This window comes from Urocitellus parryii, chromosome 9, assembly GCF_045843805.1.
Source record: "Urocitellus parryii isolate mUroPar1 chromosome 9, mUroPar1.hap1, whole genome shotgun sequence".
NCBI lineage: Eukaryota > Metazoa > Chordata > Mammalia > Rodentia > Sciuridae > Urocitellus > Urocitellus parryii.
In genome coordinates this window covers 16,655,189-16,682,310 of record NC_135539.1, presented here as the reverse complement: position 1 = coordinate 16,682,310, position 27,122 = coordinate 16,655,189, and the positions used below count along the sequence as shown (strand labels likewise).

At 52.5% G+C, this 27,122-nt stretch overlaps 1 protein-coding gene across 2 annotated transcripts in view; it reads right to left on the bottom strand.

Moving 5' to 3' along the window:
- Positions 1-27,122, bottom strand: part of Prkcb (protein kinase C beta) — a 294,255-nt gene that overhangs the window by 78,635 nt on the left and 188,498 nt on the right. For both annotated transcript variants that reach the window (XM_026392125.2, XM_026392124.2), the window contains exons 6-9: positions 21,823-21,979; positions 20,511-20,645; positions 10,146-10,242; positions 1,867-2,013 (exon numbers count right to left, since the gene is read on the bottom strand). In XM_026392125.2, the coding sequence (XP_026247910.1) occupies positions 1,867-2,013; positions 10,146-10,242; positions 20,511-20,645; positions 21,823-21,979 (536 nt within the window). The remainder of the gene's footprint in view (positions 1-1,866; positions 2,014-10,145; positions 10,243-20,510; positions 20,646-21,822; positions 21,980-27,122) is intronic.

Here is a 27,122-nt window from a genome sequence, read left to right as displayed (position 1 = left end):
CTGTGAGTCCGAGGATCGCCATTGTGTGCGCTATTCTGTGTGGCCTTTGGTGACGTGGCTGTTGCTTCGTGACTGACTGGGTCACCATCCCCAGCCTGGATCAGCACCATTAGTACCATGATAGTATGATCTCAATTAGGACGACAGTCACCATGGAAACAGATGGCCCATCCTCTGATTCCTTGATGTCTCCAGTGATCCATCGTCCCGCGACCACCTGGCCCCCCAACCCCAGTCCTCTCCACGAGGCCCCCCAACCCCAGTCCTCTCCACGAGGCCCCACTTAGAACTTTCATTTCCCCAAGACAATTCTCCGACCTGTATTGTTCAGTGATCAAATACGTGGACGCGGCACTGACTTTGGCGGGAACGTGGACAAGAACCAGAGTGTTAGATGAGGACAGGGACACAGCAGAGTTGCAGGGAAATCAACCCAGGTTCACTCGGGTAGCAGCGGCCTTTGGGGGACGGAGGGATCACGACCAGGTGCGCTCCTGGGTGGGAACAAGGCTTCTCCACGTTTCTCCTTCTGATGCGATTTTAATGATGAATCATTTTATATATTTATAAAATTGGATTGTTTTTCTTTGAGCCTGGGTCTCACTACGTTGCCCGGATTAACCTTAAACTCCTGGGTTCAAATCCCAGTCCTGCTGTAGTCTCCCGAGTAGCTGGGACTGCAGGTGTCGCCCCACGGCAGCCAGCTTAAAACTGAATCTTCAGAAACTCTCCCGACGGCCGGGTGCCGTGGCCCGTGCACCACCTGTCATCCCAGCGGCTTGGGAGGCTGAGGCAGGAGGATCTCGAGTTCAAAGCCAGCCTCAGCCAAAGCGAGGCCCTAAGCAACTCCGTGAGACCCTGTCTCTCAATAAAGTACAGAATAGGGCTGGGGACGGGGCTCCGTGGTCGAGTGCCCCTGAGGTCAAGTTCACCACCTGCTTCCCCACCCCTCCCCCATCCAGGCTCCTTGGAGCTGCAGGGAAACGTCGCACGGTGGTGTGGGCCAGCTCCAAGCCCCGGTCCTGTCGCCAAGGGGACCACAGGACTGTGAGGCCATCTCACGGGGTTTCCTGACTCTGATCCCACTCCGTGCCGAGACTCTCCAAGCCTTGGGTCATGGATTCGGAGCCTTTGGTTCATCTTAGCAGAATGGCCTCTCCGGCCCGCCACAGGCAGAGAAAATGTGTGCATTCAGCGGGGTCCCCCGGGAGTCCTGGAAACGCGACGGTGCCCGCCCCAGGGAAGACCCCCTCCTGGAGACCTTAGATCTCAGCAAGAGGAGAGGGACAAACCCATCAAGAAATCCCAGCATCATGGGCGATGGACGCCGTGAGAGGGACAGACAGGACGGGGACCGGACGGTGGCCCTCAGGACGCACTCTCAGGAGGGAGGTCTGCGTGGAGATGTGGATCACGAGGAGGGGCCAGGCGCACAGAGCCCCAGGCGAGTCCGGAGCATCACAAAAGCCAGAAGCAGGCTCCTGTTCCCCTCTGTGAAATCATTGTCCTAACCCCTCCGGCTCCTGTCCTCTTGGTGCCGACACCTTCTGATGGCAACTACAATGCACCCAGCCCTACCCTACCACAGGACCTTTGCATGGGCTGTTCTCTCTGCCGGGCCCATTCCTTCCCAGCTGGCTGGTTCACGGTCCTCCTTCAGCTCACATCCTGATCACCTGGAGCGCATCCGCTCTCTGTGACACAGCCTTTGACTCATTTCTTTCACAAGACGCCTTGCCAACAGCTGGGTGGATCTGCTGACTTTCTCCTCTTTCCCCCCAACTAGAAGGCAGGCCCCACGCCCCTCCCCCGCCCAGGACCAGGTGCGCCCTGCGCAGGGGACGCAGCCACAGCGTCCCACTGTACCTTGCCAAAGCTGCCCTTCCCCAGCACCATCAGGAAGTTGAAGTCGGTCAGCTTCATGCGGTCCCTGTTGCCGTTGTTGTCCAGTTTGGAGATGGTGTTGCTGGTCTTCTCCTCGGGGGCCTTGGTCCCCTGGCCGATCTTGGCCCTCTGCAGGGAGAAGCACACGGGACACAGGATCAGAGCCCGGGGACACCTGGTAGGAAGACGCGGGTACCTGCCTCCGTGTCCTGCCGCCCACGCGCCCCGACCTGTGACACGCCGGGCCACCCGCGAGCCCGACACCTGGAGGCCACCCTGGGCACCTCCATCTCCCCTTGGTCCCTCGGGGTCTCGGCCGTCCCCAGGAACCTCCGTGGACCCCGCTCCCTGCTGGGTCCAGATCCCCGGCTTCTCTCCCCCTCCCGGGGACCTGTGCGGGCTCCTTCCACCCTGGATGTCACACGCGGCCACAGTGAACGCCCCACCCAGCCAGGCCACCTCCCGCTCCAAACGCTTCAGCAGGACCGAGGTCACTCTGCCGTCGTGGGAGGCCAGGACTTTGCTACAGGATGTGCTTCTGGGAGGCAGAAAACCGTGGAGCTCAAAGCTCGAGTCAGAACCTGAGTCCAGCCTGGATCAGCCGCTGTGGGACCCTGAGCAAATGAGTGGCTCAGGTCACCCCCTGCCCAAACCCCCTTAGTTTTCTCCGCACCATCTGCTGCCACCTTCCAAACCATGGATTCACTTGTCCCTTCGCACCAGAACATGAGCTCCCCGAGGGCATGGCGTGTATTGGTTTTCTTTTCCGGTGTCTTCCCTGGGGCCTGGCGCACAGCCTGGCACCTTATATGCGCTCGGTGAATGAACCAGTTAGACCTCAGCCTCCTTTTCCAGAAAATGGAGATAACGACAGGAGGTTCATGAAGCCCTTTGCACGTGCCCGGCACATAGTAGACGCTCAACCAACGGCAGCTGTGACTACTGCCACGTAACTCAGTCGCCTTTCAGAGACAAAGAGGCAACGGAAGCCTTTCTGGGGTTTGGAAGGCCAGGCGAGAGGATGACTCGTCCAGTTCAGGCACACCGACGGAGGGGGAGCCTGGGGGGTGCTGAGGACCCATTGGGGCACAGCAGATCCCCACGCGCATTCTAGCCAGGTCGAGGCCCTCCACGGTGGGTCCAAAAGACAGATCTGAGCTGGGCGCCGTGGTGCAGGCCTGTCATCCCAGAGGCTTGAGAGGCTGAGGCTGGAGGATGGCGAGTTCAAAGCCAGCCTCAGCAAAAGCAAGGCGCTAAGCAACTCAGTGAGACCCTGTCTCTAAATAAAATACAAAATAGGGCTGGGGATGGGGCTCCATGGTCAAGGGCCCCTGAGTTCAATCCCTGGTGCCTGCTCCTGCCGAGAAAGAGGACACTGGTGTAGGCATCAGGGACTGCGCTCCTGGGTCAGAGAGCAAGACCCAGGAAGGAACTGGAGGCCGGAGTCGTGCGCCAGGCTGGAGCACCCCAGGCCACAGACACAGGAAGGACCTCGGGTGGACCCTGAGCGTGACCTGCAGCTGCTGAAGGTTTCCGGCAGGGCCTCCGTGCCCTCCAGGGACATGCAGGAGGTCCCCCCGAGGGGCGGGCAGGGCTCCGCTGGAGGACAGGAGTTGGGAGACCATCAGGAAGGGACTTTCAGGGTGGGAAGTGACGGGCCTGAATTCGAGGGTCGTCAGAGTGGACGGAATGAAGTGGGTGCATTTGAGAAACCTCGGGGGAGGGCTGTGGGGGGAGCAGGGCCCCCTGGACGGGAGCCCCAGTCCCCAGCTTGTGTTCTGAGGCAGGGGGCTCGCTGGGAAGGGCAGACAGGAGGGTGAGAAGGCAGGACCCATGTGACCTGCCGAGGTCCCTCCTCCCCCATAGCGGCTTAAAAACCACAAGGTTCATCTTCCCGTGTGCTACCTCCAGGGACGGTGGCCAAGGACACAGCCGCCGTCACATTGTCTCTTTTTGTGACTATTATGGTTTGGAGGTGAGGGGTCCCCCAAAAGCTCACGCGTGAGACACCGCGAGACGGTTCAGAGGACAAATGACGAGAGGGTTGTGACAGCCTCCACCCCATCGGTGGATTCATCCCTGGTGGGACTGACTGAGGGGTGACCAGAGGTGGGGGTTGTGGCTGGGGGAGGTGGCCCTCCAGGAGGTGACCCAGGCGTGGCCCTGGGTCTATATTTGTCCCTGGCAAGTGGAGTCCCTCTCTGCTTCCCCACCACCCTGGGAGCTGCCTCCCTCGGTCACGCTCTCCGCCATGATGTCCTGCCTCACCTCGGGCCCTGAGGAGTGGACCCCTGGAACCGTGAGTCCCCAGATAACCCCTCCTCCTCTCTACAGCAGAGCTGGCCGCGTCCTTGAGTCACCGCAGCGCAAAAGCTGACTAAAATCAAGAGTGGGCTTTGAAAAGTCGAGGTGTGAGTTCTGGCCACTCACCCCCAAAACGAGACCCGGGGGGTCTCCATCCCTCGCAGAGTGGCCCCCGAGGATGCCCCCTTCCAAACTACCAAGGCCCTTGTCTGCTGATTTCTGTCCCCCGTGGTCAGCTCTGGTGGCTCTTGAATCTCATCTAAATGGAACCAAAGAGGCTGCACTTGGCAAAGGGCTCTGGACGTCCGTCCACTTGGATGCCTGAACCCGGGCCCTGCCTCGCTGCATGGCCATCGCCACCCAAGGTGGAGGGTTTCGTCCTCCTGCTGAGGGGCTCCCAGCAAGACCCCTGTGAAAACACTTGATCGATGACTTCGCAGTAAGACTGTGCTGACGCTCAAGTGTCCCGGGGATGCCGAGGGTGAATAATCAGTAGCCGCTGGACTGGTGGGTCTTGGGTTAAGAAAGGGGAGCTACACCCAGGCGCGGAGGCGCACGCCTGCAATCCCAGCGGCTCAGGAGGCTGAGGCAGGAGGATGGCGAGTGCAAATCCAGCCTCAGCCATGGTGAGGCCCTAAGCAGCTCAGGGAGACCCTGTCTCTAAATACAATACAAAATAGGGCTGGGGATGGGGCTCAGGGGTCGAGGGCCCCTGAGTTCAGTCCCCAGTATCCATCCCCCCCCCCAACAAAAAAGGTAGGTGAACTACAGACAGAGATGCAGGGGTAACAGGCAAAGAGGAGGCCATTAAAACCAGGGCATCATCTGATTTGCAAGGGGATGGTATAAAAGAAAAAAACTCAGGGAAGAAGCTGTGTGGTGGACCGTGTCCTCGTAGCCCCCCAACTCCTCCCTGTCCAGACCCCAGGGTTTTGTCCAGTCTGGCTGGACCCTAACGCGTTCCCTCCCCCTGCCCCTCCCACGGCCTCGTTGGCTCCGGTCCCCCACCTTCCAGTCCTGCCTTAGGACCCTCAGATCCGCCCGCTAGGTTCCCCCACCTGGGGAGACCCCAGCCCTGCCCGCCCCGGGTTCCCAGATCCTGTCCCTCTCTTTAGTGTGGGCCCGTCCACCCGAGGTCCCAGGGCCCGTCCACCCGAGGGGTTTTGCTGGGCTCTGCTCTGTTTGGTGGGGGGTGGGGAGTACCAGCAGCCTCCTCCTGGAGGCCCCCGGGTTCCCTTCTCTCCCCTGAACCCAGCCCCTTCCCTCTCGCCATCCGGTCTCTCTCCTGACTCTGCTCAGGGCTCGTGCTGGGTCTGGACAGGGCTTGGGTGGGTGCCCCAAAGGCCTCTGTGCTGGTCGATGTGACAAGAGGGGGGACCCCGAACAGTGGGTCCTGGTGGGAGGTGGGTGGAGGCTGGGGTGCCGCCCCCCGAAGGCAGTAATGCTGGTCTCGCGGAGTTGGTCCCCTCAACAGCAGGTCGCTACCAGGAAAGCCACCCCGTGTGCCTGACCCCTTCTGCATTCACCCAGGTCCCTTGTCCCCTTTCTGTTTCTCCACCACGTTGTGACCCAGGCAAGGTGGCACTCCTCAGAGACCAGATGGATGGCACTGTCTGAGGTCGGACTTTCAGCCTCCAAAATGGGAAGCCCAGACGCCCTCTTTGCTCTCTGAAGCATGTGGCCTCGGGTATTTTGTTACAGCAACAGAAGAGGAAGGCACCCAGCACGTCACTGTGACTTCTAGAATCTAGGTCAGAAGCCTAGCAGTGCCGCTGGTCTGTTCTGCTCAGTGTTGGCTCTTGTTTTAATATTTAAATCAGATGCCAACTGTTGAAAGGCAGGAGATGTCTTAGAAAAACCAGTTGCCGGGCTTCTTTGGGAACAGTGGATCCGGCTGGAGTAGCCTTTCCCCTCTCTTGGTATCCGCCGGGCTCCTGAAACCTCTGGGCTTGTGGCCCCAACACAGTGAGCTTCAGGAGAACAAGAACTTGTCACGGGTCCTTGTGCCTAGCAGATACTCCATCAAAGAGGGGACTTTGCAAAATTGAGCCCAAGTGGAAACCGTCCTTGCTCTTGGTGGCTAGGCTAGCCCTTCAGAAACAGGAGTCCCCTGGGGTGGCCTTTCAGGTCCGTAACTGAGAGCCCTAGAACTCGGTGCTCAAAGAAGAAGCAGATGAAGAGCACTTCTGAGCAGATGGCCATGCTGCTTCCAGAAAGTTCCAGGGGACAACCAAGGACCCTCAGCGGCCAGGCTCCTGGGCTCTGACGGAGATCATCCAGTTCCTACAGAAAGCGACCCCAGGTCTCCCTGCTGGGCAGCAGCAGAGGCAAAGACCCCTGTGTGCTGGGAGTCCCTAGAGATTGTCCCCACCCCAGACAGAACCACCTTCTGAGCTTTATCTATTCGGAGGCGGGAAGCTGACCACCATCAGCACCTGGCACCTCTCTGAGTGCAGGACACCTCTAAACCCATGAGCCCATGGAATCCTCCATAACCTCAGGAGTAAGAGGTGTTGCAATTCCCCATCTCTCAGATGGCCAGTCAGAAGCTCAGAGAGGTGAAGCAACTCGCCTCCAGTCACCCAGCAAGGAAGAGGCAGAAGTGGGATTTGAATCCAAGCAACCTGCGCAGAACCACCAGGCTCTGCTGCACAGATGATGCAGACCCTCCGGCTGGCTCCTCCCCACAGCTGGGGCTGCTCTCTGCCAACACCTGTCACTCTCTGCCTGGGGGAGCATCCTCTGGCTGCAGATGGGAGCACAGCCCGCAAGGAGGGCGCGTGGAAGGCGCTGGTGTGTGGACTGTCCTGGAGGCAGCTCAGAACAGAGCTGGGCCTGATCCCTGGGATCCTGGATTGGGAAACCCAAGCACGCGTTCTGGGCGGGATTCGACTCCAGGAGCCCACAGCGGTGACGCGCTGGCTGATACAGCGGGCCCTGGGTCTCAGCCGTTCCGCCTCCGTGGATCCGACCCGCTGCAGATCCAAACTACCCAGAAAAAAGTGAAAAAATCATCTCCATCTTAAACATGTGCCGACGTTTCCCCTCGCCACCGTTCCCCAACCACTCCAGGCCGGGCAAGTCGGCGTGCCCAGAGGTTGTGACCCACAAAGGAAGGTTCTAGAACTTCCCTGACACTTGGTGTTTGCTTATCTCCTTCTCTTTTCCCTTCCTCGTCCTCCTTAGAAGAAGCGCTTCCGGGGATCAAGTCCCAAATAAACCACTGGCCTCGGAATCCTCACTATGGTCTGTCTCTGGGGGAAACTCAGACCCGGGGACCATGACCAGTTTGGGGACCTTGGAAAACGACTTCCCTGAACCTCAGTTTCCTTTTCTGCAAAAGAAAAACAGGACTGATGATAACAGCACCTGTCGTTCAGGGTCGTGGAGGAGGTGAGTTGAGACGAGTTCATATCTGTCAAGCATTCGGCATAAGGAACGGCACATAATAAGTGCTCAGTTAAATTTTTAAAAAGTTCAAAGCTGTCAGAAATCCCCATTTGGAAACTCCCCCCAAGAGTCTCCCCCGTCCCTGGCCCCTTCAGCAAGGCCACGGTGAGGTACCGCAGGCCTCCCAGAGCCAGGTCTGCCATTCCGAAATACACCACCTGATGAGGTGTGAACCACCCCAGGCTCACCCTACCATGAAACTCCATTACCCCAATCCCAGCAGGTCCATTTCACGGCCCCTCAGAATTCCTGCAGATAAGAGGCTTGAGAGTAATTTCTGAGTCCTTCTGGGTGCTCACTGGTTACTGCGCAGGTATTACACTTCTCACGTTCAAGGTCAACTGAAATCCCTCTGCGTGCCTGAGAATGATTTCCTGTCGGCTGGAAACACTCTTTTTGTTTGTTTTTAATCAACAACTATGGGACGGAGCGATTATAATTCAGGCATAAACAAGCGTCCGCAGGCTCTTGCTTAGGAATAAAGGGACGTATTTTTGCAGCGTGCAGATAAAATAGTCCCTCCCTTCAAGCCAATTACTGGCCCAGACGAAGGCTCTATTTGTGTAGAAAATGTTTTCCGAGGTGGAACGTCACCCCAGCTGCCCAGGACAGAAGAAATCATTTTGCAAAACCGAGACTTCATTTTATACAAGAAAATAGCAGCCTGGGTTTTTGTTGGGTTGTTTTTGTTTTTGTGAAGATGCTTTTATGAATTCTTCTGGCTTTGAGCAGGTTCCACGGGAATGACCTTCAGAGATCAAGGTCACTGGAGAAGGACTGATAAGCCCAAGGTTAAGCCTGTTTATTTCACTTCGTTTTTAGGAAAGGAGACCCCACTCTGCTCACAACCATTGCCATCATCAGAGCCACTTGGAGGGCACAGCTCAAGACCAGGGACCCAGAGATACTCACGTTGTTTCTGTCAAGTTGAAAAAAAAATCAACATGATTCTTGGGATGAAACCCAGAATCCTTGCCAAGGCCAGGTCATTCCTGTGAGTCGGTGCTCACACACTTCCTCGGCATGACCTTGGACGCACCCACCCCTGACTAGCTCTGCGCTGCTCCCACTAGCCTTCGTTCATCCTCACATAGTTTCTCTGTAATACCCCACCACAGGACCTTTGCGCATGCTGTTCTCTCTGCACAGAATGCTCCTTCCCCTCTCTTTACTTGGTTAACTTCCATTTCAGTTTCTCCAGGACACTTCCCCCTGTCTTCTCAGACAAGGCTGTACTCCTTTTGTGTTCCCAAAATATACCTGAACGCTTTCCCACGGAACTTTACCTGGCCATAATTTTTCAATTATCTCCTCCTTTTATTTTCCCTTCCTTCCTTCCTTCTTCTTACAATAGTTGGGATGAAACCCAAAGATGCTTTACCAATGAGCCATACCCCAGCCCCTTCTATATTTTAAGACAGGGTCCCTACTAAGTTGCCGAGGCTGGCCTCAAACCCGCGATCCTCCTGCGTCACGGGGATTACAGGCGGGTACCACCACATCCAACTAATTTTTCAATTTTCTTGAGTGACTATTTAATAAATAACAATCATTCACTGCATTTTAGATCTGCCCTTTTATACATTTTTCCAGAATTAGCAGGTCATCGTGGTTTATCCAAAATTGATGGTTTCCCAAAAGATTCTGTGCGTTAAATTTATATGCACAATTTCTGTGTTTTCCCTGTGGAACTATCATATATAGACTCAAACCCAACTTCCCCCAAACATTTTCTTTTCTTTTTCTTTTTATTTCTTTTTGTACTGGGGATTGAACTCAGGGGCACTTGGCCACTGAGCCCCATCCCCAGCCCTATTTTGTATTTTATTTAGAGACAGGGTCTCACGGAGCTGCTCAGCGCCTCACTTTGGCTGAGGCTGGCCTTGAACTCACGGTCCTCCTGCCTCAGCCTCCTGAGCTGCTGGGATGACAGGTGAGCGCCACCGTGCCGGGCTTCAGAACATCTTCTTTTAAAACTGGGATGTGTCCTGCACCCGCTGCTCCTAACTAACAACGGGGTTCGCAGGTCCCCAGCGAATGGAAGGGGCTTCTCTGAGGTCGGAGCAGAGCAGCTGTATAGCCGGCAGTCAGAGTCAAGGGGCATCTCCCGAGGTCCCCGGTCCCATCCACCCTCCTGTCTAGCACCATCCCGACGATGGATTCAAATCCAGATCCCCCCGTCCACCAGCCTCGTTGGCCTGGCCTCCGAAATCCATCACCACTCGGTCCCCTTTTCCCACGCAGTTCGTCCAAATCACCCTCAAAGTAACCTGGGAAGTACATGAGCCCACATCAAGGACATGTCTCATCCGAATGAGGACGGGAGGCGGGGACACCGTCCCAGGCCAGGAGACACTGCCCCGGGGTCCTGAAGTCGGCCCAGAGTTCTCTGGGAACGGATTGCAGAGGCTGAGTCCTGACAGGTCTGGCTACGGACCCCACCAAGGGCGGGAAATGGCACATGGCAGACCCTGGTTCCCCTGGACGCAGAAAGCAAGGAGCCTCACCTCAAACTTCTGCCGCAGTTCTTCATTGCCCTCGCTGCCCTCGGGCGGCACAGGCACGTTGAAGTACTCGCCCTCCTCCTGGCTCAGCAGCTTAAACCTACAGGGAGACAAGGGTCAGGTGAGAGTCCCCGACGTGCTGTCTGGTGCTGTTTCGCGGAGTGGCCCTGAGAAGGGGCCCCATAGAAAGCTCTCCTTTGAAAAACCATGATGAGCCAGGCGCACGCCTGTCATCCCAGCAGCTGGGGAGGCTGAGGCAGGAGGATCGCGAGTTCAAAGCTAGCCTCTGCAAAAAGGGAGGCCCTAAGCAACTCAGTGAGACCCTGTCTCTAGATAAAATCCAAAATAGGGCTGGGATGGGGCTCAGGGGTTGAGTGCCCCTGAGTTCAATCTCTGGTACAATAGCAGTCTTTTGTTTTGTTGGGTTTGGGGTTTGGGCTTCTGGTGTGTGTGTGTGTGTGTGTGTGTGTGTGTGTGTGTGTGAGAGAGAGAGAGAGAGAGAGAGAGAGAGAGTTTGTAGCCCAGGACACCATATATTTTTGTAAGTACAAGTTGTACATCCCTAATCCCAAAACTCAAAATCTCAAACGCTCCAACATTCAAACCTGTTGGATCACCCACATGATAATGTACATGGAAAAATTCCCCAACTGGGACACTTCAGTTCATGCACAAATTCACTAAAAATGGGGCATGCAGTTAGTTACCTGCCACCTATGTGTGCAAGGTGTATGTGAAATACTGTGTGAGACCGAGTCCCTTCCCCAAGATATGTCATTATGAATGAGCAAAGGGTCCAAAATCAGAGTCCAGAGTCCAAAACACTTCTGGTCCCACGCATGGGGACACTTGACCTGTGTTCCCCGGACATCAGGGGGGAAAAGGTACATCCTGTGTTTACAGAGGACATGAAGTTCTCTCTGCACACACCACACTCACACACACTCACACACTCACACTCACACTCACACACATGCACACACTTACACACACACGCACACTCACACACTCTCACACACACACACTCACACTCACACTCACACACATGCACACACTTACACACACACGCACACTCACACACACACACTCACACTCACACTCACACACATGCACACACTTACACACACGCACACTCACACACACACATACTCACACACACTCGCACACACACACATTCACACTCACACACACTCTCACACACGCACTTTCTGAGTCACATGGTTCAATTATCATTATGATTTTTGTCCTCCAGGTTCATTCTGATTCCAGGTGGGGCCATGGCGACCGAGGACTTCCCAGCTCTCCTCTTCTGTGCAGAAACCTGCCCAAAGTGCTCCGCAGAAACCTTGTCCCTCTAAGGCCCTGGTGTCAAAGACGCCGGGTCCACCCCACCTCCGTCCTTGCCTCCTTGGGTGGCCTAGGCACGTGGCGGGGCTCTGGGCCTTGGCCTTTCACATCTACAAGGCGGAACCAGGTCCCTTTCTGCAGACGCGTGATTGACAGCTGATGATGCACGGAAAGCGCCCGGCGAGACAGGTGACCTTCCGGGGGTTCAGCACGTGGCACCGTCGGCGTGACTGGGGCTAGCGCTCTTGTCACAGCGCGGTGGCTTCCGTGTGCTTCCAGCCAGACAGGCGGTAAGAACAAGGACAGGCAAGGGACATTCCCGAGGCGTCTGAGGGGGGAGGAAGGAGGTTCCCCAAGCTCCTCACCCCCAAGGTCCCACGTCACGGCTCTTCTGCTCCATTCACAGATCTTCTTAGGCAGCTTCCGAAAATAGGGGACAGAGGTGACCGAGAGCGGAGGGGACAAGCCTCCACGTTGGGCGTCGGGCTCTTGTCCTCCCAGCTTCCACTGAAGTCACCAAAACAAACAGAAAAGCCAAGGAACGTCTGTGTCCGTGCCGGAAACCAGGACGGGGGCCATGCGCACAGCAGGGGCTTCCAGAAACTTCCACAGACTTAAGTAAAGGTGAGAGGACGCCGGGGTGGGATTTGTTAGATCTGTGTGTTGTTTTACATAATGCTCCTCCATAAAACATAAACATCTTCATTTAAATTCTCTTTTAGAGGCCACTTTCTGGCCTCGGGGTGTTCCATAGCACAGGGTGTGCCTACCATGTGTGAGGCCCTGCGGCCCGTCCCCAGCACCCAGACTCAATAAATCTGCAAAAACATCGAATTTTTTTGTGTGTGTCTCTTGCTTCAAGCAAGAAAGTCTATGTCACTTCTTACAAAGAGAAAGTAACTGTTAGAGGCAACAATAAGTGTTGGCGAGGGTGTGGGGGGAAAGGCACACTCATACGGTGCTGGTGGGACTGCAAATTGGTACGACCGGTATGGAAAGCAGGATGGAGATTCCTCAGAAAACTGGGAATGGAACCACCATTGGACCCAGCTGTCCCACTCCTGGGTTTATACCCAAAGGACTTAAAATCAGCATCCAACAGGGACACAGCCACATCAATGTTGATAGCAGCTCAATTCACAAGAGCTGAACTGTGGGACCAACCTAGGTGTCCCTCAATAGGTGAATGGATAAAGAAAACGGGGTCTAGATACTCAATGGAATATTATTCAGCTTTAAAGAAGAGTGAAAATATGGAATTTGCCATAAATGGTTGGAGTTGAAGAGTGTCATGCTAAGCGAAATAAGCCAATCCCACAAAACCAAAGGCTGAATGTTATCTCTAATAGGCGGATGCTGATTCCCAATCAGGCTGGGGGTGGGGCACTAGGGAAGAAAGCGTTACCTTAGATTAGGTAGAGGGAAGTGATGGGAGGGGAGGGGAGGGGATGTGGGGACAGGAAGGATAGTAGAATGAAGCAGATATTATTATTGTATGCATATATGTGACTGCATGACCATTATGATTCTGCAACATGTCTGGAGCCTGAAGCATGTGCCTCTGGCTATAGCGCAGCAGGAGGGGATGCAGAGTAACTGAGCTCTTACAAGCTCCACATAAGACCACTGCACCATGAGGAGAGAAGAACAGCGCTCTCTCCAGCTTCGAGACCCTCAGGACCAACGTGGGGAAGATGTGGGGATGCTCGTTACCCAGCTCTCTCTAGCTGTCGTCCACTCTCCAATGCACCCGGGGAACAGGACACCCCATAGGACAAAAATGGACTTCCCCAAACAGCAGGACTCCTGTGGCCTTTCACCCAGGTCAGAAAGGTCAGGACAGGGACAGGCGTCATTTCTGTACTTTTCCTGCTCTAAGGACGGGTAAATAGAGAAAGGGCACAGGGCACAGGGAAAACTCCAGTCATTCAAACAGAAAGAAGCCATGAGGGATCCCATCAGGACCTCCTGTGAAAGAGACTACTGTCCCAGGAAGTTCTGCTAAACGTGTAACTCCTATCCTCGGAGAGATTCCTGTGTCTATGAAAAGGGGAAAGTCTGAAATTTGGAAAGTTCACTTGCAGAAGAAAAATCTCAATCACTGGATTGAAAAATCAGACAAGGAACCAAGGATGGAGAACTCAGATAACAATTGGTGGACAGAAGACAAACTTGAGAGATGTTCCTGGTGGCCGACTCAATGTGGATCGTGTTAGAGTTAAACCAGATGCTTTCTATTCCACTAATAAAAAAAGTGCATATGACCCAAATTAATTTGCAACATGAGAAGGAAGAATATTTGCAACATAAATGTCAGCAAAGACAATATTAACAACTTTCTTATAAAAAAATGTTCTTATAAAATCAAAAAGAAGAGGCAAAAGATAAGACATAATCATTTACAGATATAAGTGAGTGGCGATAATCAAATGAAAATGCTCAACACAATTAATATTAAAATACGTATCACCTTTCTGGTGTTTGAAATTTAGAATAGCAGATGCTGACAGGTGGGAGTAAAATAAAAAAAAAATTAAACAACATTATTCAGATATAAGGTGATTTTTAAAAAAAATATAGGCTGGGTTGGCAGATATTCTCAAAGCCGTCAATCCCAGACCAAGAGATTTATTCAGAAATAATTAAAGGTATGCACACAAAGATTTCATCACAAGTGGGTTTACTGCAGAACTGTTTTTGAAAATAAGCCTTGTATGCCTTATAATAAGAATATGGTGATATAATGAGGCAGATCCACAGAATGCATGGCATGAAGCTATTAAAACTGATGTTGCCCAAGATTATTAAATGACAGAGGAAAAGTTTCAATGTAGATCATTAGGAGAAGATTGAAGGCTACCAGATAGTGTTGCTACAAAATTTCACACTTTTGTTTCCTACACACACATTTATACACTCACACTCACACTCTAATATATTTTGTTTGCTTATTTATATTTTTTCCAATACTTGTTCAATTGGTAATAAAAATGACTGACGCTTATTGAGTGCCCACTCTTTACCAGACACCGGGCACTAATTTAACATCTCCAGGATTCTGTGAACACAATCACCACTATTATCTCCAAAGGAGAAAAGGGGGCCCAGAGAGGCTCAGCAACTCGCCCAGGGCACACAGCTACGAAATGATGGATCAGAAATTCTAGCCCAGGAAGTCGGATCCCAAAGCTTTATTATGATTACTTGTAACTGGAGAAAGAAGTCATTATTAGAAATAATAAAATGAAGTTTCAAGAAACAGCATTTTAAAGTAACAATGATCTAAGAGAATAATTCTGATCAGAAGGGGAGGAAAACAGAGAGTGAAAAAGGAAAGAAAAACAATCTTTGGAAACATAGCGGCAGCAGCCAGACCAGACCAGAGGGTGGACACTTTGTTATAGAAAGGACTTTTGGGTTCCGATACTTTATTTTAAAAATTTTTTTATAAACATCCTACAATGTGCCACTTGTTATACATGATCAAAGGAATCAGAAAGCATGAAAATTTTGGAAAAATCTAGGCAAAAGGACCTGCCCCTCCCCTGCCCGGTGCCACAGTGGACACTCAGAGAGGACACAGATGTCGTTAGCCCCGGGGCTCCCCATCCATCAGGGTCTGGATCTGCATGTGGATTCCTCTGTGCTGCAGAATGGCTGCTGGGAGGCCGGACCTCGTGGGAGGGTGGCACTGGGGTGTGCCCTGGGGACTGGACTGTCCCTGGCCCTTCTTCCTGGCTCGCTCTGCCCCTCTCTGCTTCTCAGCTGCCTTCAGTTGAGCTGCTTCTCTCCACCATGTCCTCCGGCCCCGGGGTCTTGGAGCCAGCCAACCATGGACTGTACCTCCGAAACCACAGGCCAGATACAGTCTTTCCTCCTCTAAGTTGTTCTTGATCAGGGCCATGAAAAGCTGACTAACCCATCATCTGACTCACAGCAGACGACAAAGCCCTTGCAAAGACCCCTGCCGTATGACCATCCCACACCCTGTCCTCTACTCCTGTCCTGCCCCCTCGCTGTTCCTCAAACTCTCCAGGCACACTCCTGCCCCAGGGCCTTGGCACTTGCTGTTCTGTCTAGACAGTCTCTCCCTGGATGTCTACACGGCCGGCTCCCCCACTCCCTTGGGGTCTTTGCTAAATGTCCTCTTTTCTGTGAGTCCTTTCCAAGAAAACTTTGTGTCAATATAATAAGTCTTGAGGAATTAGGTAGGTAATCACGTTGCCACATACACACAAGACCAAACAAAAATCAGAAATGAGAAAACACACAATGTTATTGGGAAATCATAACAAGTGCCACGATCCATTTAGCTCAAGCAAACAGAGCAAAAATAACGAGGCGTGAGAGAGCAGAGGCGCACAGTAGGCAGGATCAACAAGACGCCCTGCAGCAAAGACAGCCTTCCCTTCTGAAATGTCCACAGACCCCAGGGCAACACTCCACAGAGACCACACTACGGGGAAAGAGAGGAAGTAGGAGAAAAAAGAAGAGACAGAAAGAAAGTTCCACAGGCCCTGTTCCCTGACTCCACAACACTGTGATTTAGCGATAAAAATGCTAATTGTAGATGTCACACAGCATGACAACGGGAAAGCCAGTAAAAACAGAGATGAAAAACCACAATCACGGGAGCTGGGTCGCGAGCTCAGGGGTGGAGCACGGGGGAGGCCCTGGGTTCGATCCTCAGCACCACATAAAAGCAAATAGATAAAATAAAGATATTATGTCCTTCTACAACTAAAAAATATGTCACACACACACACCCCACAGACTTTAAGACAAAGGCCGCCGTAGGACATCCCAAAGCCTGGAGGGATGATCTCTTCTCTCAAACACTGTTCGCTGCTTTTAAAGAGCAGAGAAAAAAAAAAGCAAAATATTCATCTGAAATTCATTTAACACAAGATAAACTTCTAGAAACAAGGAGAAAACAGACAGGTTGATACACAAATCCCACAGCTAACTCCTTGGGGGAAAAATAAGAAATAAATAAAACAAGTGAAGCTCTGGCACATGGAGGGGAAAGACAGCACAAATAAATGAAACTAGAAACAAAGAAGAGGATTTGACAGCAGGTGCCGGAGCCGCCAGCGACAAAGAGACAGAGGAGGGGCCTGGGGCAGGGGAGGGGCGGGGCCTGGGGTAGGGGAGGGGCCTGGGGCAGAGGAGGGGCCTGGGGCAGGGGAGGGGCGGGGCCTGGGGTAGGGGAGGGGCCTGGGGCAGGGGAGGGGCCTGGGACAGGGGAGGAGCCTAGAGAAGGTGAGGAGCCTGGAGCAGGGGAGGGGCCTGGGGCAGAGGAGGGGCCTGGGACAGGGGAGGGGCGGGGCAAGGGAGGGGCCTGGGGCAAGGGAGGGCCTGGGGCAGGGGCGGGGCCTGGGGTAGGTGAGGGGCCTGGGTTAGAGGAGGAGGGGCTGGGGCAGAGGAGGAGGGACTGGGGCAGAGGAGGAGGGACTGGGGCAGAGGAGGGACTGGGGAAAAGGCGGAGACTGGGAAAGAGGAGGGGCCTGGGGCAGGGGCACCACCCCTGGGAGCAGCCTTAGCTGCTTCTGCTGTTACTGCCACGTTATAGTCATGTCTGACTTAACCACCAGGACACGTCCCGAGGTCCTGAGGAACGTGTCATTAGACCTCCCTGGGCATCATAGAGGGCACGCACACAAACCCAGACGGTCTAGCCTGCGGCACTCCTGGGCCACTGGGTTTAGCCCAGGGCTCCTGGGCTACGCATCAACAGAGCCTGTCCCCGCCTGCAGGCAGCTGGGATCTCCGGGAAACAGGAACGTTGGACCTCCATCCTGATCTTACAAGTCCAAGGCCTTTGTGAAGCAAACCCGCATTATGTGACAGGTGACAATATCACACAACAAAATAGAGGAGCCCCTTCCCTTCCAGGTGGGGAACAGAGTCTCAGAGAGGGCCCGTGTCTTACCCAAGATCACACAGAGTTCAAAGAACTCGTGGGTCCTTTAGAGCCAAGGCAGCATCGCAGAGTCCTCGGCCCTAACTCTACAGAGGACTTTATTTTTTTTTTAATCACCAAAATCTGGAAGAGGGCATTTATTTTGTCAAAGTTCCTTCCCGATTATTTCATCAACTTGACAACCATCCTACGGGGTGCAGAGGGAGCCTTACGGTCAATCTGATGAGTAAATTCCTGCTGAGAAACGGCTGTAGCACAGAGAGGGGAGGTGACTTGCCGGAGGTCACAAAGCATCCATCCAGTTAAGAGAGCCAAGGTCAACCCCTGGCCGTCTACCCCCGGCCCTCTGCCCACCTCTGTGTCAGGAGACGGAATATATACATAGGCTGCAGCATCACAGACCAAACTCCATCACTGTCCCTTAGGAGCTCGGTGTCCCTAACGACTCTGATTTTGGGGAATGACGCGCTCCCTGGAACCTTTGGGAGAATGAACGGAGGACCTAAGTGTCCATGTGTTAAGCTCTGGAGCTGTCCCTGGGGCGCTGGCCCCTGTCATTAAGCCATTTATTTCCCCTCCCCGTCCCTGCAGTCTTTGCGTACTCATGCCACCTTGTTATAATGTCCTTGATGTTTCCCTTTTGTTTGCTCAACTAAATGTGCAGCTGTGAAGGTTCCCGCAGCAAAACCGCTCCAAGTCGACCGTGGTTTCAAGTGAACGATTATTATTTTAAATTGCTTTCTCGCTACCTGGCCGCGCTCGGAGGCCGAGGGGTGCATATTCTGGACCTGGGGGACCAGGGAAGGAGAACAGCGAGGAGGTAGTGACCGAAGAGTGGAGCCCGGCTCCCGGCCACAGTCCTACCCTACAAAGTCATGGTAGCAGCCAGCAGGCCAGGAAGGGAGAGATGCAGGTCTCTGGGGCAGCGACCCCGGCCCTCCATGAAGGACACACAGGAATGAGGGGTCCCAGAAGGGCTGACAAATTGGGCCTGGTGCCAGGCGCCCTGGGGCACACCTGTCATCCTAGCGGCTGGGGAGGCTGAGGCAGGAGGATCTCGAGTTCACAGCCAGCCTCAGCCATGGTGAGGCGCTGAGCAACTCAGTGAGACCCTGTCTCTAAATAAAGTACAAAATAGGGCTGGGGGTGGGGCTCAGGGGCCGAGTGCCCCCCCACACACCAAAATAATGGGGCCTGGCGATGACCTGGGGCTGAGACCCAGGGGCCACGGTGTGAAGGGACCTCACAATGGAAGTCCACAGGCCAGTCCTGGGCTCCACCAGGGATCCAGCCTGATGCTCCAAAGCCAGGTGGGACCAGTCTTCTCTTTCACCTCTTGCCACTTGACTTCTAGAGGGAGAAACACCCCCCGGGTGAGTCAGCCGAAGTGGAACTGGGCAGAGTCAAGTCAGCCATATGTGAGTTAAAAAAAAAAAAAAAAATCCGAAACTTGGGAGAGAAAAAAAAAAAGATGGTTGTGTGACCTTTGAATGTCATGCGAAAGCACTTTCTAATTAGGTACCTCCTTCCTCGCTGTAATATTACTTTGTTTAACTTATTATTCACAACCGAGTCGGGTCCAGATGGCCTCGTCCGTCTGCAGAGAGAGATGTTAACTTGACAAAAACAGGTGGGACCATCCCCCGCCCCCCCCCAGGCCTGGTAACTAAGCTCACGATGGTCCCTGCTGGTGAGACCGTTTTCTATGTGACTTAGGTGACTTCGGCCTTCCCTTTGCTGCAGATTATCCAAATCCCAGTTTCTCGGGACCTCTGTGGACTCCGCCGTTTGTCCCCGCCGGCTTCCTCATTACTGAGCTAAGGAAAAACTCGACCAACGTCCATCACCAAGATGATGCTCTGGGAACTGTGCTTCCCGGGACGCACCTTCTTCTGTTTCTTCTTCTCCGGGCACCCTGAGCTCCGGGGCTCTTCAGACTCAGCGTCACGCTGTCATGGATTTTTACCGGTGTCCTTTACCCCCACCCTGTCCCAAGCCAGGTTCCGTGAGCACGTGTCTGGCCTATTCCTTGAAGCACCCCTGGCAACCAGGACCTGGGAGACACTCGGGCCACTTAAATGAAAGCCCGTGATACAAATGGATGAGGGTCAAGGAGGTCGTGAGCTGATGGAGGCCAAGGATGGGGGCGGAGGGCCAGCAGGGGTGCAGTCCTTCTTGCTCCATCTGTTGGACACTTTTCATTTTCTTTCACTTGGAACCGAAAAAGTCCCAGGGGAGACGGGTCAGAAGTGGGACAATTTATCTCAAAGAAATGAGAGCAGCCCCGGTCACCACTCTTCCCAAAGTGACCGTGCAAGGTTGGGCTCTGGATTCGGACTCCTAGGATCAGATAACTGGGAGGGGCCCTGGGGGTGGACCCAGCTCCTCTCACGAAAATACTGAATAAGGATTTTTTTTTAAACATAAAAAAGAGAACAAAGCAAAAATTCCAGAGAAAAGGACACACTGCAGCTGGTCATGGCCAGATCGGGTAAGGACACTCAGTGACAATGCAGCTCCTTCGTGCTCAGAGCCCCTGGGTCTGGTCAAGTCATGTAACAGCATCAAGAGGGGCAGATGAGGGAGTGGTGAGGTCTGTGGCCAAGAGAAACCCGTGCCTTATCTAAAGGGTGCACTGGCTGTTCGACTACGCTAAGGGCTGCCCTGTAGCCCCATATTTTTTTTCTTTAAATACTGGCTACTGATCCTTTCTTAAGATGAGGACCAAACAAGACATATTTGTGAGGCTGATCTAAGCTACCAGCCCTCACCTGGGGCCTCTGATTTTATGTTGCACTTTTTTGGTTTTTTTGGGTTTTTTTTTTTTTTTTTGGTACCAGGGATTGAACCCGTGGGTGCTTAACCACTGAGCCACATCCGCAGCCCTGTGTTGGGGTTTATCTAGAGACAGGGTCTCACTGAGTTGCTTAGGGCCTCACTAAGCTGCCGAACATGCGATCCTCCTGCCTCAGCCTCCCGAGACGCTGAGATGACAGGCGTGCGCCACTGCGCTTTCAGGACAACAAAGGAAACCCTCTGCCATGGCACCTTTGCGGGGCTGGAGTATCCCGTGATGTTCAGAGCCAAATCCTCCTTACCAGCCGTCGACGCCAGCTTTCTGCAGTTCAGAGATCCCGAAGGACAAGGACCCCATGAAGTCATTGCGGCTGGTCAGATCCCAATCCCAGATCTCTACGGAGAGCCTCCTGTCTTTGTCGGACTCTTTCAGCTGACTGCAGAGAGAAGACAGAGAAGTCAGAGGAGCCTATTGTGATCTCTCCAGGGAGGGAGGCGTAGAAACACAAGGACAAGACCTGGAGGCAGAGATTTTTCAGCCTTACAAGCTGCAGCCAGAAACACGCTCAGCCTCTGTTCCCCAGGGCACACTCGGGGTGGGGGGCTTTTCCTGGGTGACAGCCTGTGGGCTGAACTGGAGCAAGACCCGGGTCAGCTCCTATGGGAGCGGCTTCACCGGCTTCCGCTGGTTCATATCTTAATCATATCCCTGGTGTTTGGCGGATCCTACTGACAGTCACGGTGAGAAACACACACATCAGTTACAGCACCCGGCGAGTCTGTGTGTGTGTGTGTGTGTGTGTGTGTGTGTGTGTTTGCACACACGTGGGTCGAGGAGGAGACAGAGAAAAGGGTCTCTGGAGGTGTCTTTGGGGGAAACTGCCCGTTCTCAGGCACAGCCTTGATTGAGACTAGAGATGATCCCTAGTTTTATCCTGAGAAGAGGAAGAGGAGACGGGACACCCCCGCCCAACCCCAAGGAACCAGGCATTCAGCCTGTGGCTTATATTTCCTATGGACCATTTTCAGTAATGTCTGTAAGCCCCATCTGATAAAAAAAAAAGGGGGGGGGAATAAAATGAGCCCGTGAAGTTGGATCATGTGACTCATTTAGTACATATAGTATGTGCTCAATAAATGCTGGCTGTTGTCATGAACCCCTGCAGGCACAGATGCATGGAGACAGGGGTCTCCCAGATTCTTGGAGCACTGGCCAGGGAAGAGGCTCCATGGAAGTCAGGGGAGGCCGCCCAGTCGGCTGCAGACCCAGCCAGCATCATCCTAAACTCAGCCCCTGAGAGCCTGTCACCGCGTGCTACAGGTGGCGCCCCACTGTGGCTTCCCCCACAACCCACCTTCCCTAACAACCGCGCCCCCTGCGCCACGGGCACTCGGAACGCTACTGAAAAATCAGTTCTCATTTTTTTACTCAGCTCACACTCCAAAAATTCAGGTGCAAAAAAGGAAAGGTGGACAGGAAGGAAGAGGGAGGAGTCAAGATGGTGGGGGAGGGTGGGAAGAAAGCACAAGTTGAAGAGAGGAACCCCCCCCCAGGCCCAGGTGCCCGGGACCCAGCCTCTGCCCCCCGACGCCAAGCTGCGGGTTTCAACTCACAATCTGAAGGTCTCGTTCCACTCGGGGTTCAGAGAGCACTTGATGGTCTTGGTCTTCTGCTTGCTCTCGCTCTTGGGATCAGGGATCAGTTTCAGCTTCACGTAGGGATCTGACAAGCCGTTGGGGTCCATAGGTACCAGGTTTTTAGCATCTCTTACTAGAAAAGGAAAAAGTGGTTTCCGCGTTAATCACGTCCAACGTGTGTGAGCAACAAGCAGCCGTGTGGGCAGAACCAGTGACGGCGGCTGGCCTGGCATTTGCTGGGTCAGAACGTTACTGCGATTGACATCAACAGCTCAGAGTCCCCCACAGCAAAATAAGCGGGTCAGAGGGAGATTCGGTTCTCTGTTGGGGAAAAACTGACTTCTGACTTTCAGGTTGCAATCCCTGGACTGCTTCCAAGATGAACCGCAAGTTTTCTAAGCGAACTTCCATGAAACCCACAGGAAAAAAAACAGGCTCCTTTAATTGAGCTTCATGTTTTCAAGGCTGAATAACATTCCTCAGTATAGAGAGACCACATTTTCAAAATCTATTTGTCAGTTGATGAACATTTTGGTCATTTCTACTTTTTGACTATTGGGAACAGTGCTGCTATGGATGTGTGCGTACCCAGATTCAAAAGGTCATATATTTATATAAAATTCCATTTATATAAAATATCCTAAGGAAATAAATCCACGGATGAGGAGTAGACTAGTACTAGCCATCGGCCAGTGGGAGGGAGAGAGGGGGTTTACTGCTTCACAAGTACAGACTTTTTTAGGGGAGATGAAAAGTTATTGGAACTAGAAATAGATGATGATTATATAATCAGAGAATGTACTAGATGCCACTGAATGCTCTACTTTAAGATAGGTAAAGGTTAGTCCTGTTTATATGAATTTTACCTGAATTAAAAAGGAAAGAGCTGAAAGAATCAAGGTGCCATCTAAACCAAGGTGCACCTCTTATCCAGGTGCATGACCAGCACCTAGGTAATGGCACACACCCCAACTACCAGCTACTTGGGAGGCTGAGGCAGGAGGACCACACGTTCAAGGCCAGCCTCTGCAACTTAGTGAAATGTGTCTCAAAATAAAAAATAAAGAGTGTGGGGGGGTGTAGCTCAGTGGTAGAGCATCCATGGGTTCAAACTCCAGTACCTCAAAAGAAGAAGGAAAAGCAGGAGGAGGAGGAGGAGGAGGGGAGAAGGAGAATATCAGCAACATGACAGCAATCAAGAACAGCATCACCCTGGTCAGGAACATTCCAGGTACAGAAGGTTATAGGACCAACTTAGGGAAGGGAAAGCATTAGCATTCAGGATGCTACAGGCCACAGAAAAAAAATGAAGCAGAATAAAACATCAGCCTAGAGAAACAGGAGGAAGTTAGTTAGGAGCCAGTTCAAAAGCCACTAATGGAGGTAGCCAAGGGAAGGGGATTAGAAAATAAGAGTCACACAGAACCTAAAGATAGAGTGCTGACCATCTCCCTTGTGGTAGAAAAATCCAAGGTACTGTATTCGATCCACAATGAGTCAAACCATCCAGTAGAAGTTAAATACAGAATGGCACCTTCCATCAATGCAGAGATGGTTCAATCTCAGGAAATCTGTTTTATGGATTCAACAATTTAGAGGCCAAAGGAGAAAACAATAAGATCATTGCCGTTATCTGGAAATAGCAGGGAGATGTCTTAAGAGGAGAAGGGCCACCCGGAGTAACAGCGCCAAAGCTCATGATCAATGCAGTCCCACCATGGTCAGGAAGAAGACCGAGGTGCCCAGCGCCTCGAACTCACCACCTTATTCTAAGTGTCCCACGAGCGCAATAAGAAAACCAAGACAGGAGTTCCGCAAGTTCAAGAGGAGAAGAAAAACGGGTTCAGAGACAGAATCCGTTCCAACCTGGTTATCTCCTTCCCCGGTCCTTCCCACGGCTCCCCTGGAAATGATACCTCAGGGGCCCCAAAATCTTACACTTTTCTTCCTGCTTTCTCTGGTTCTTTAATGCGAACGTTCCCCCCGAAACGTGTCCCTCCCACCCCTCACCCACCACCAGCTCCTTAGTACCAGCTCAGCGCTCTGCTCAGCACTGGGGGATGCAGGGGACCATCGAAGAGGTTGATCCCGTCCACAAGGAACAGACGAAACCAAGTTGATTTAAAAGTATAGTTGACTTCTAAGGAGACAGTAGCTCAGCCACCCAGAGTTAGGGATACAGGGCTCCAAAATGCCAGGGTAGGCATCTTGTATTTAAACCTCAGCTTCTTGATCAATCAAATGGGTTCCTGTAAGAGTAGCCTGGGATAAAGAATAGACACTGGTCCGCAAGTCTACTTTGGTGCCAATACCGTGCACGTTTTTTTGTCACTATAGCTCTGAAGTGTAGTTTAAGGTCGGGTATTGGGATGCCTCCTGCTTCACTCTTCTTGCTAAGGATGGCTTTAGCTATTCTGGGTCTCTTATTTTTCCAGATAAATTTCACGACTGCTTTTTCTATTTCTATGAAGGAGGCAATATTAATTCTGCCTGCCCAGGAGCATGGGAGATCTCTCCATCTTCTGAGGTTTTCTTCAATTCCTTTCTTTAGTGTTCTGTGTTCTCATGGTAGAGGTCTTTCACCTCTGCTGTTAGATTGATTCCCAGGTATTTTATTTTATTTTTGAGGCTGTTGTGAACGGAGTAGTTTTCCTAATTTCTTTTCCAGAGGATTTATCGCTGATGTATAGGGATGCGTTTGATTTATGGGTGTTGATTTTATATCCTGCTACTTTGCTGGATTCATTCATGAGTTCTAGAAGCCTTCTGGTGGGTTTTTTTTTTTTTGGATCTTCTAGATATAGAATCATGTTGTCAGCAAATTGTGACAGTTTGAGTTCTTCTTTACCTATTTGTATCCCTTTAATTTCTTTCTTTTGTCTAACTGCTCGGGCTAGAATTTCGAGTGTGATCAATGTTGATAGCAGCTCAATTCACAATAGAAAGACTATGGAACCAACCTAGGTGTCCCTCAATAGGTGGATGGATAAGGAAAGTGGGGTCTAGATACTCAATGGAATATTACTCAGCTTTAAAGAAGAGTGAAAATATGGAATTTGCCATAAATGGTTGGAGTTGAAGAGTATCATGCTAAGCGAAATAAGCCAATCCCACAAAACCAAAGGCTGAATGTTTTTCTCTAATATGCAGATGCTGATTCACAATAAGGCGGGTGGGGGGTGTGCTAGGGAAGAATAGCTTTACCTTAGGTTAGAGGGAGGGGAGGGGAGGGGATGTGGGGGTAGGAAAGACAGTAGAAGGAAACAGACACTATTACTGTATGCATGTATATGTGATGGCATGACCAATAGGATTCTGCAACATGTGCACTCAGAAAAATGAGATTATACCCCATCTGTGTATGATATCTCAAAGTGCATAAATGCATTCTACTGTCTTGTGGAACAAATTTAAAACAAATTAAAAAGTTAAAAAAGGAAAAAAAAAGAATAGACATGTTTAGCCCAGAGCCAGGAGCCCGGAAGGTCCTCATACCAGCCTGTCCGTACTGCTGTTTCATGTGGCTAGTATCATTTTACTCCATTTCTCTATTTTGATTGTGAAGACTGACCCATTTCCAAATGGATGGGTCCCAAACAGAATCGCCTGTGTTTTTCCTTCTTAAGAACAACCGACGGCTCTGACCTTCCCATTGCAACCCTTCCAGAAGAGTCCATCTCAAACCTCGGCCTGCCTCAGGGTCCCCCAAGGACCCACCCCCACAGATACTCGCAGCCTCCGGAGGTGGGGTCTGCTCCTCTGCCTCCTGACAGGTCTCCTTCGAGCCTGACGCTGCGGGTCCACAGAGCACCCACGTGGAGCAATGCGGCCCTGGAGCGTGAGATTCAAGATCCCAGCGCGTCTCCCCCGGGAGGAACAGCCCCCCAGCTGTTATTTTCCCTCCTGTCTTGATCCTTCCAGGGAAAAGAGCAGGTGCCAGTTTCTAGTCTGGGAATGACACTTCTATCCCCGCCCCCCCCAGGGAGCGGCATGAAAACCGGATCTGAGACACCGACAGGGCCAGAAACCTGTCTGTCGCCTCGACTGGCAACCCTCGGGCAGGTGGAGACAGCTCCCCCCACCCCAACCCACACCCACCTTGGCTTAGGGACTGGCGCCAGAAAGACAATCACTGGGAAAATACCTTCTATTGTAAGGTCAGGGCTTTCCAGCAGTTTCCGAGGGCTCTCTGCCAGGACCATACGGGGCCCTAGACTGGAGCTGTCAATGTCACGGCTGATGCCTTTAGACTTCTGCTGAAGTCAACCGGCCTCAGGAGGGACCCTCCCCCTCCCCCTCCCCCTCCTCCTCTCCCCTCCCTCCCTTCTAGGCCCCATCTACCAAAGGGGTTAAAACTGCCAGGGGAAGGAAATCTGAAACTGGTGGCATCCACCTCTCCAGAGTTTGGCTCCTGAACCCGCTGTGTCCTGAGCAGTGGACAGTGGCTGCGGCCTCCCATCCCAAGGCCTGCCCCTCCTGAAGCTCTTCAAAGCCGGCTCCTGTCCCCACCCCCTGCCCCCCAGCAGCGGGGAGAGGGCTGCTCTGTGTTCGTTTGGAGGAAGCCGATCCCTCTAGACCACACTTGGCCAGACTCACTTGGATGTTTCTTGATAAACGTTGCTTTACTATCTTTCCTGAAATCCGGCCAGCCCAGATGGTCCCCGAGAAACGCTTCACGCAAAGCAGAAATAGCAACCTTCCCCCCACCCCCTGGCGGAAGTCTGCTAGAGGCACAGGCGAAGGATACCCTGGGGACAGAGAGCAGGCTGTGCTGGGGACCACGGGAGCAGGGTGGAGGACAGAACCCAGCTCCTTCCCTCAGTCAGAGCAAAGAACTCCGCATCCCAGTGAAAGTGACCTAGGACAGGGCGGAATCCACAGGGAGAGAGCACTGATGTCACTGACCCTCTTAGGAAATACTCTTCATCAACATTTCCCCAATATTTTTTTTCTTCCCCGCCAAAAGTCTTGGAAAAAATCTGAATAATCGTGGTGTTTTTTACGGCCTTGGCCCTGCACTCTGTAAGTGAAGTGCGACTCTATATTAAAGCTCTGTTTGGTGGAACTTTCTTAAGTGTGAGTCCTGAGACCTACAGCTCAAAGCCACACCCACGAGCATTCAGTTTGAGGAGGTCTGTGGTGAACTAACCTGGGTGTCCATCAATGGGGGATGTCAACAACGCACAGCACCGTTCACACTGTGAACCGCTACTGCGCATGAGAAAACCCCCACCCTCTGCAGGAACTAGTGTTTTGACGACGGGGGGGGGGGGGGG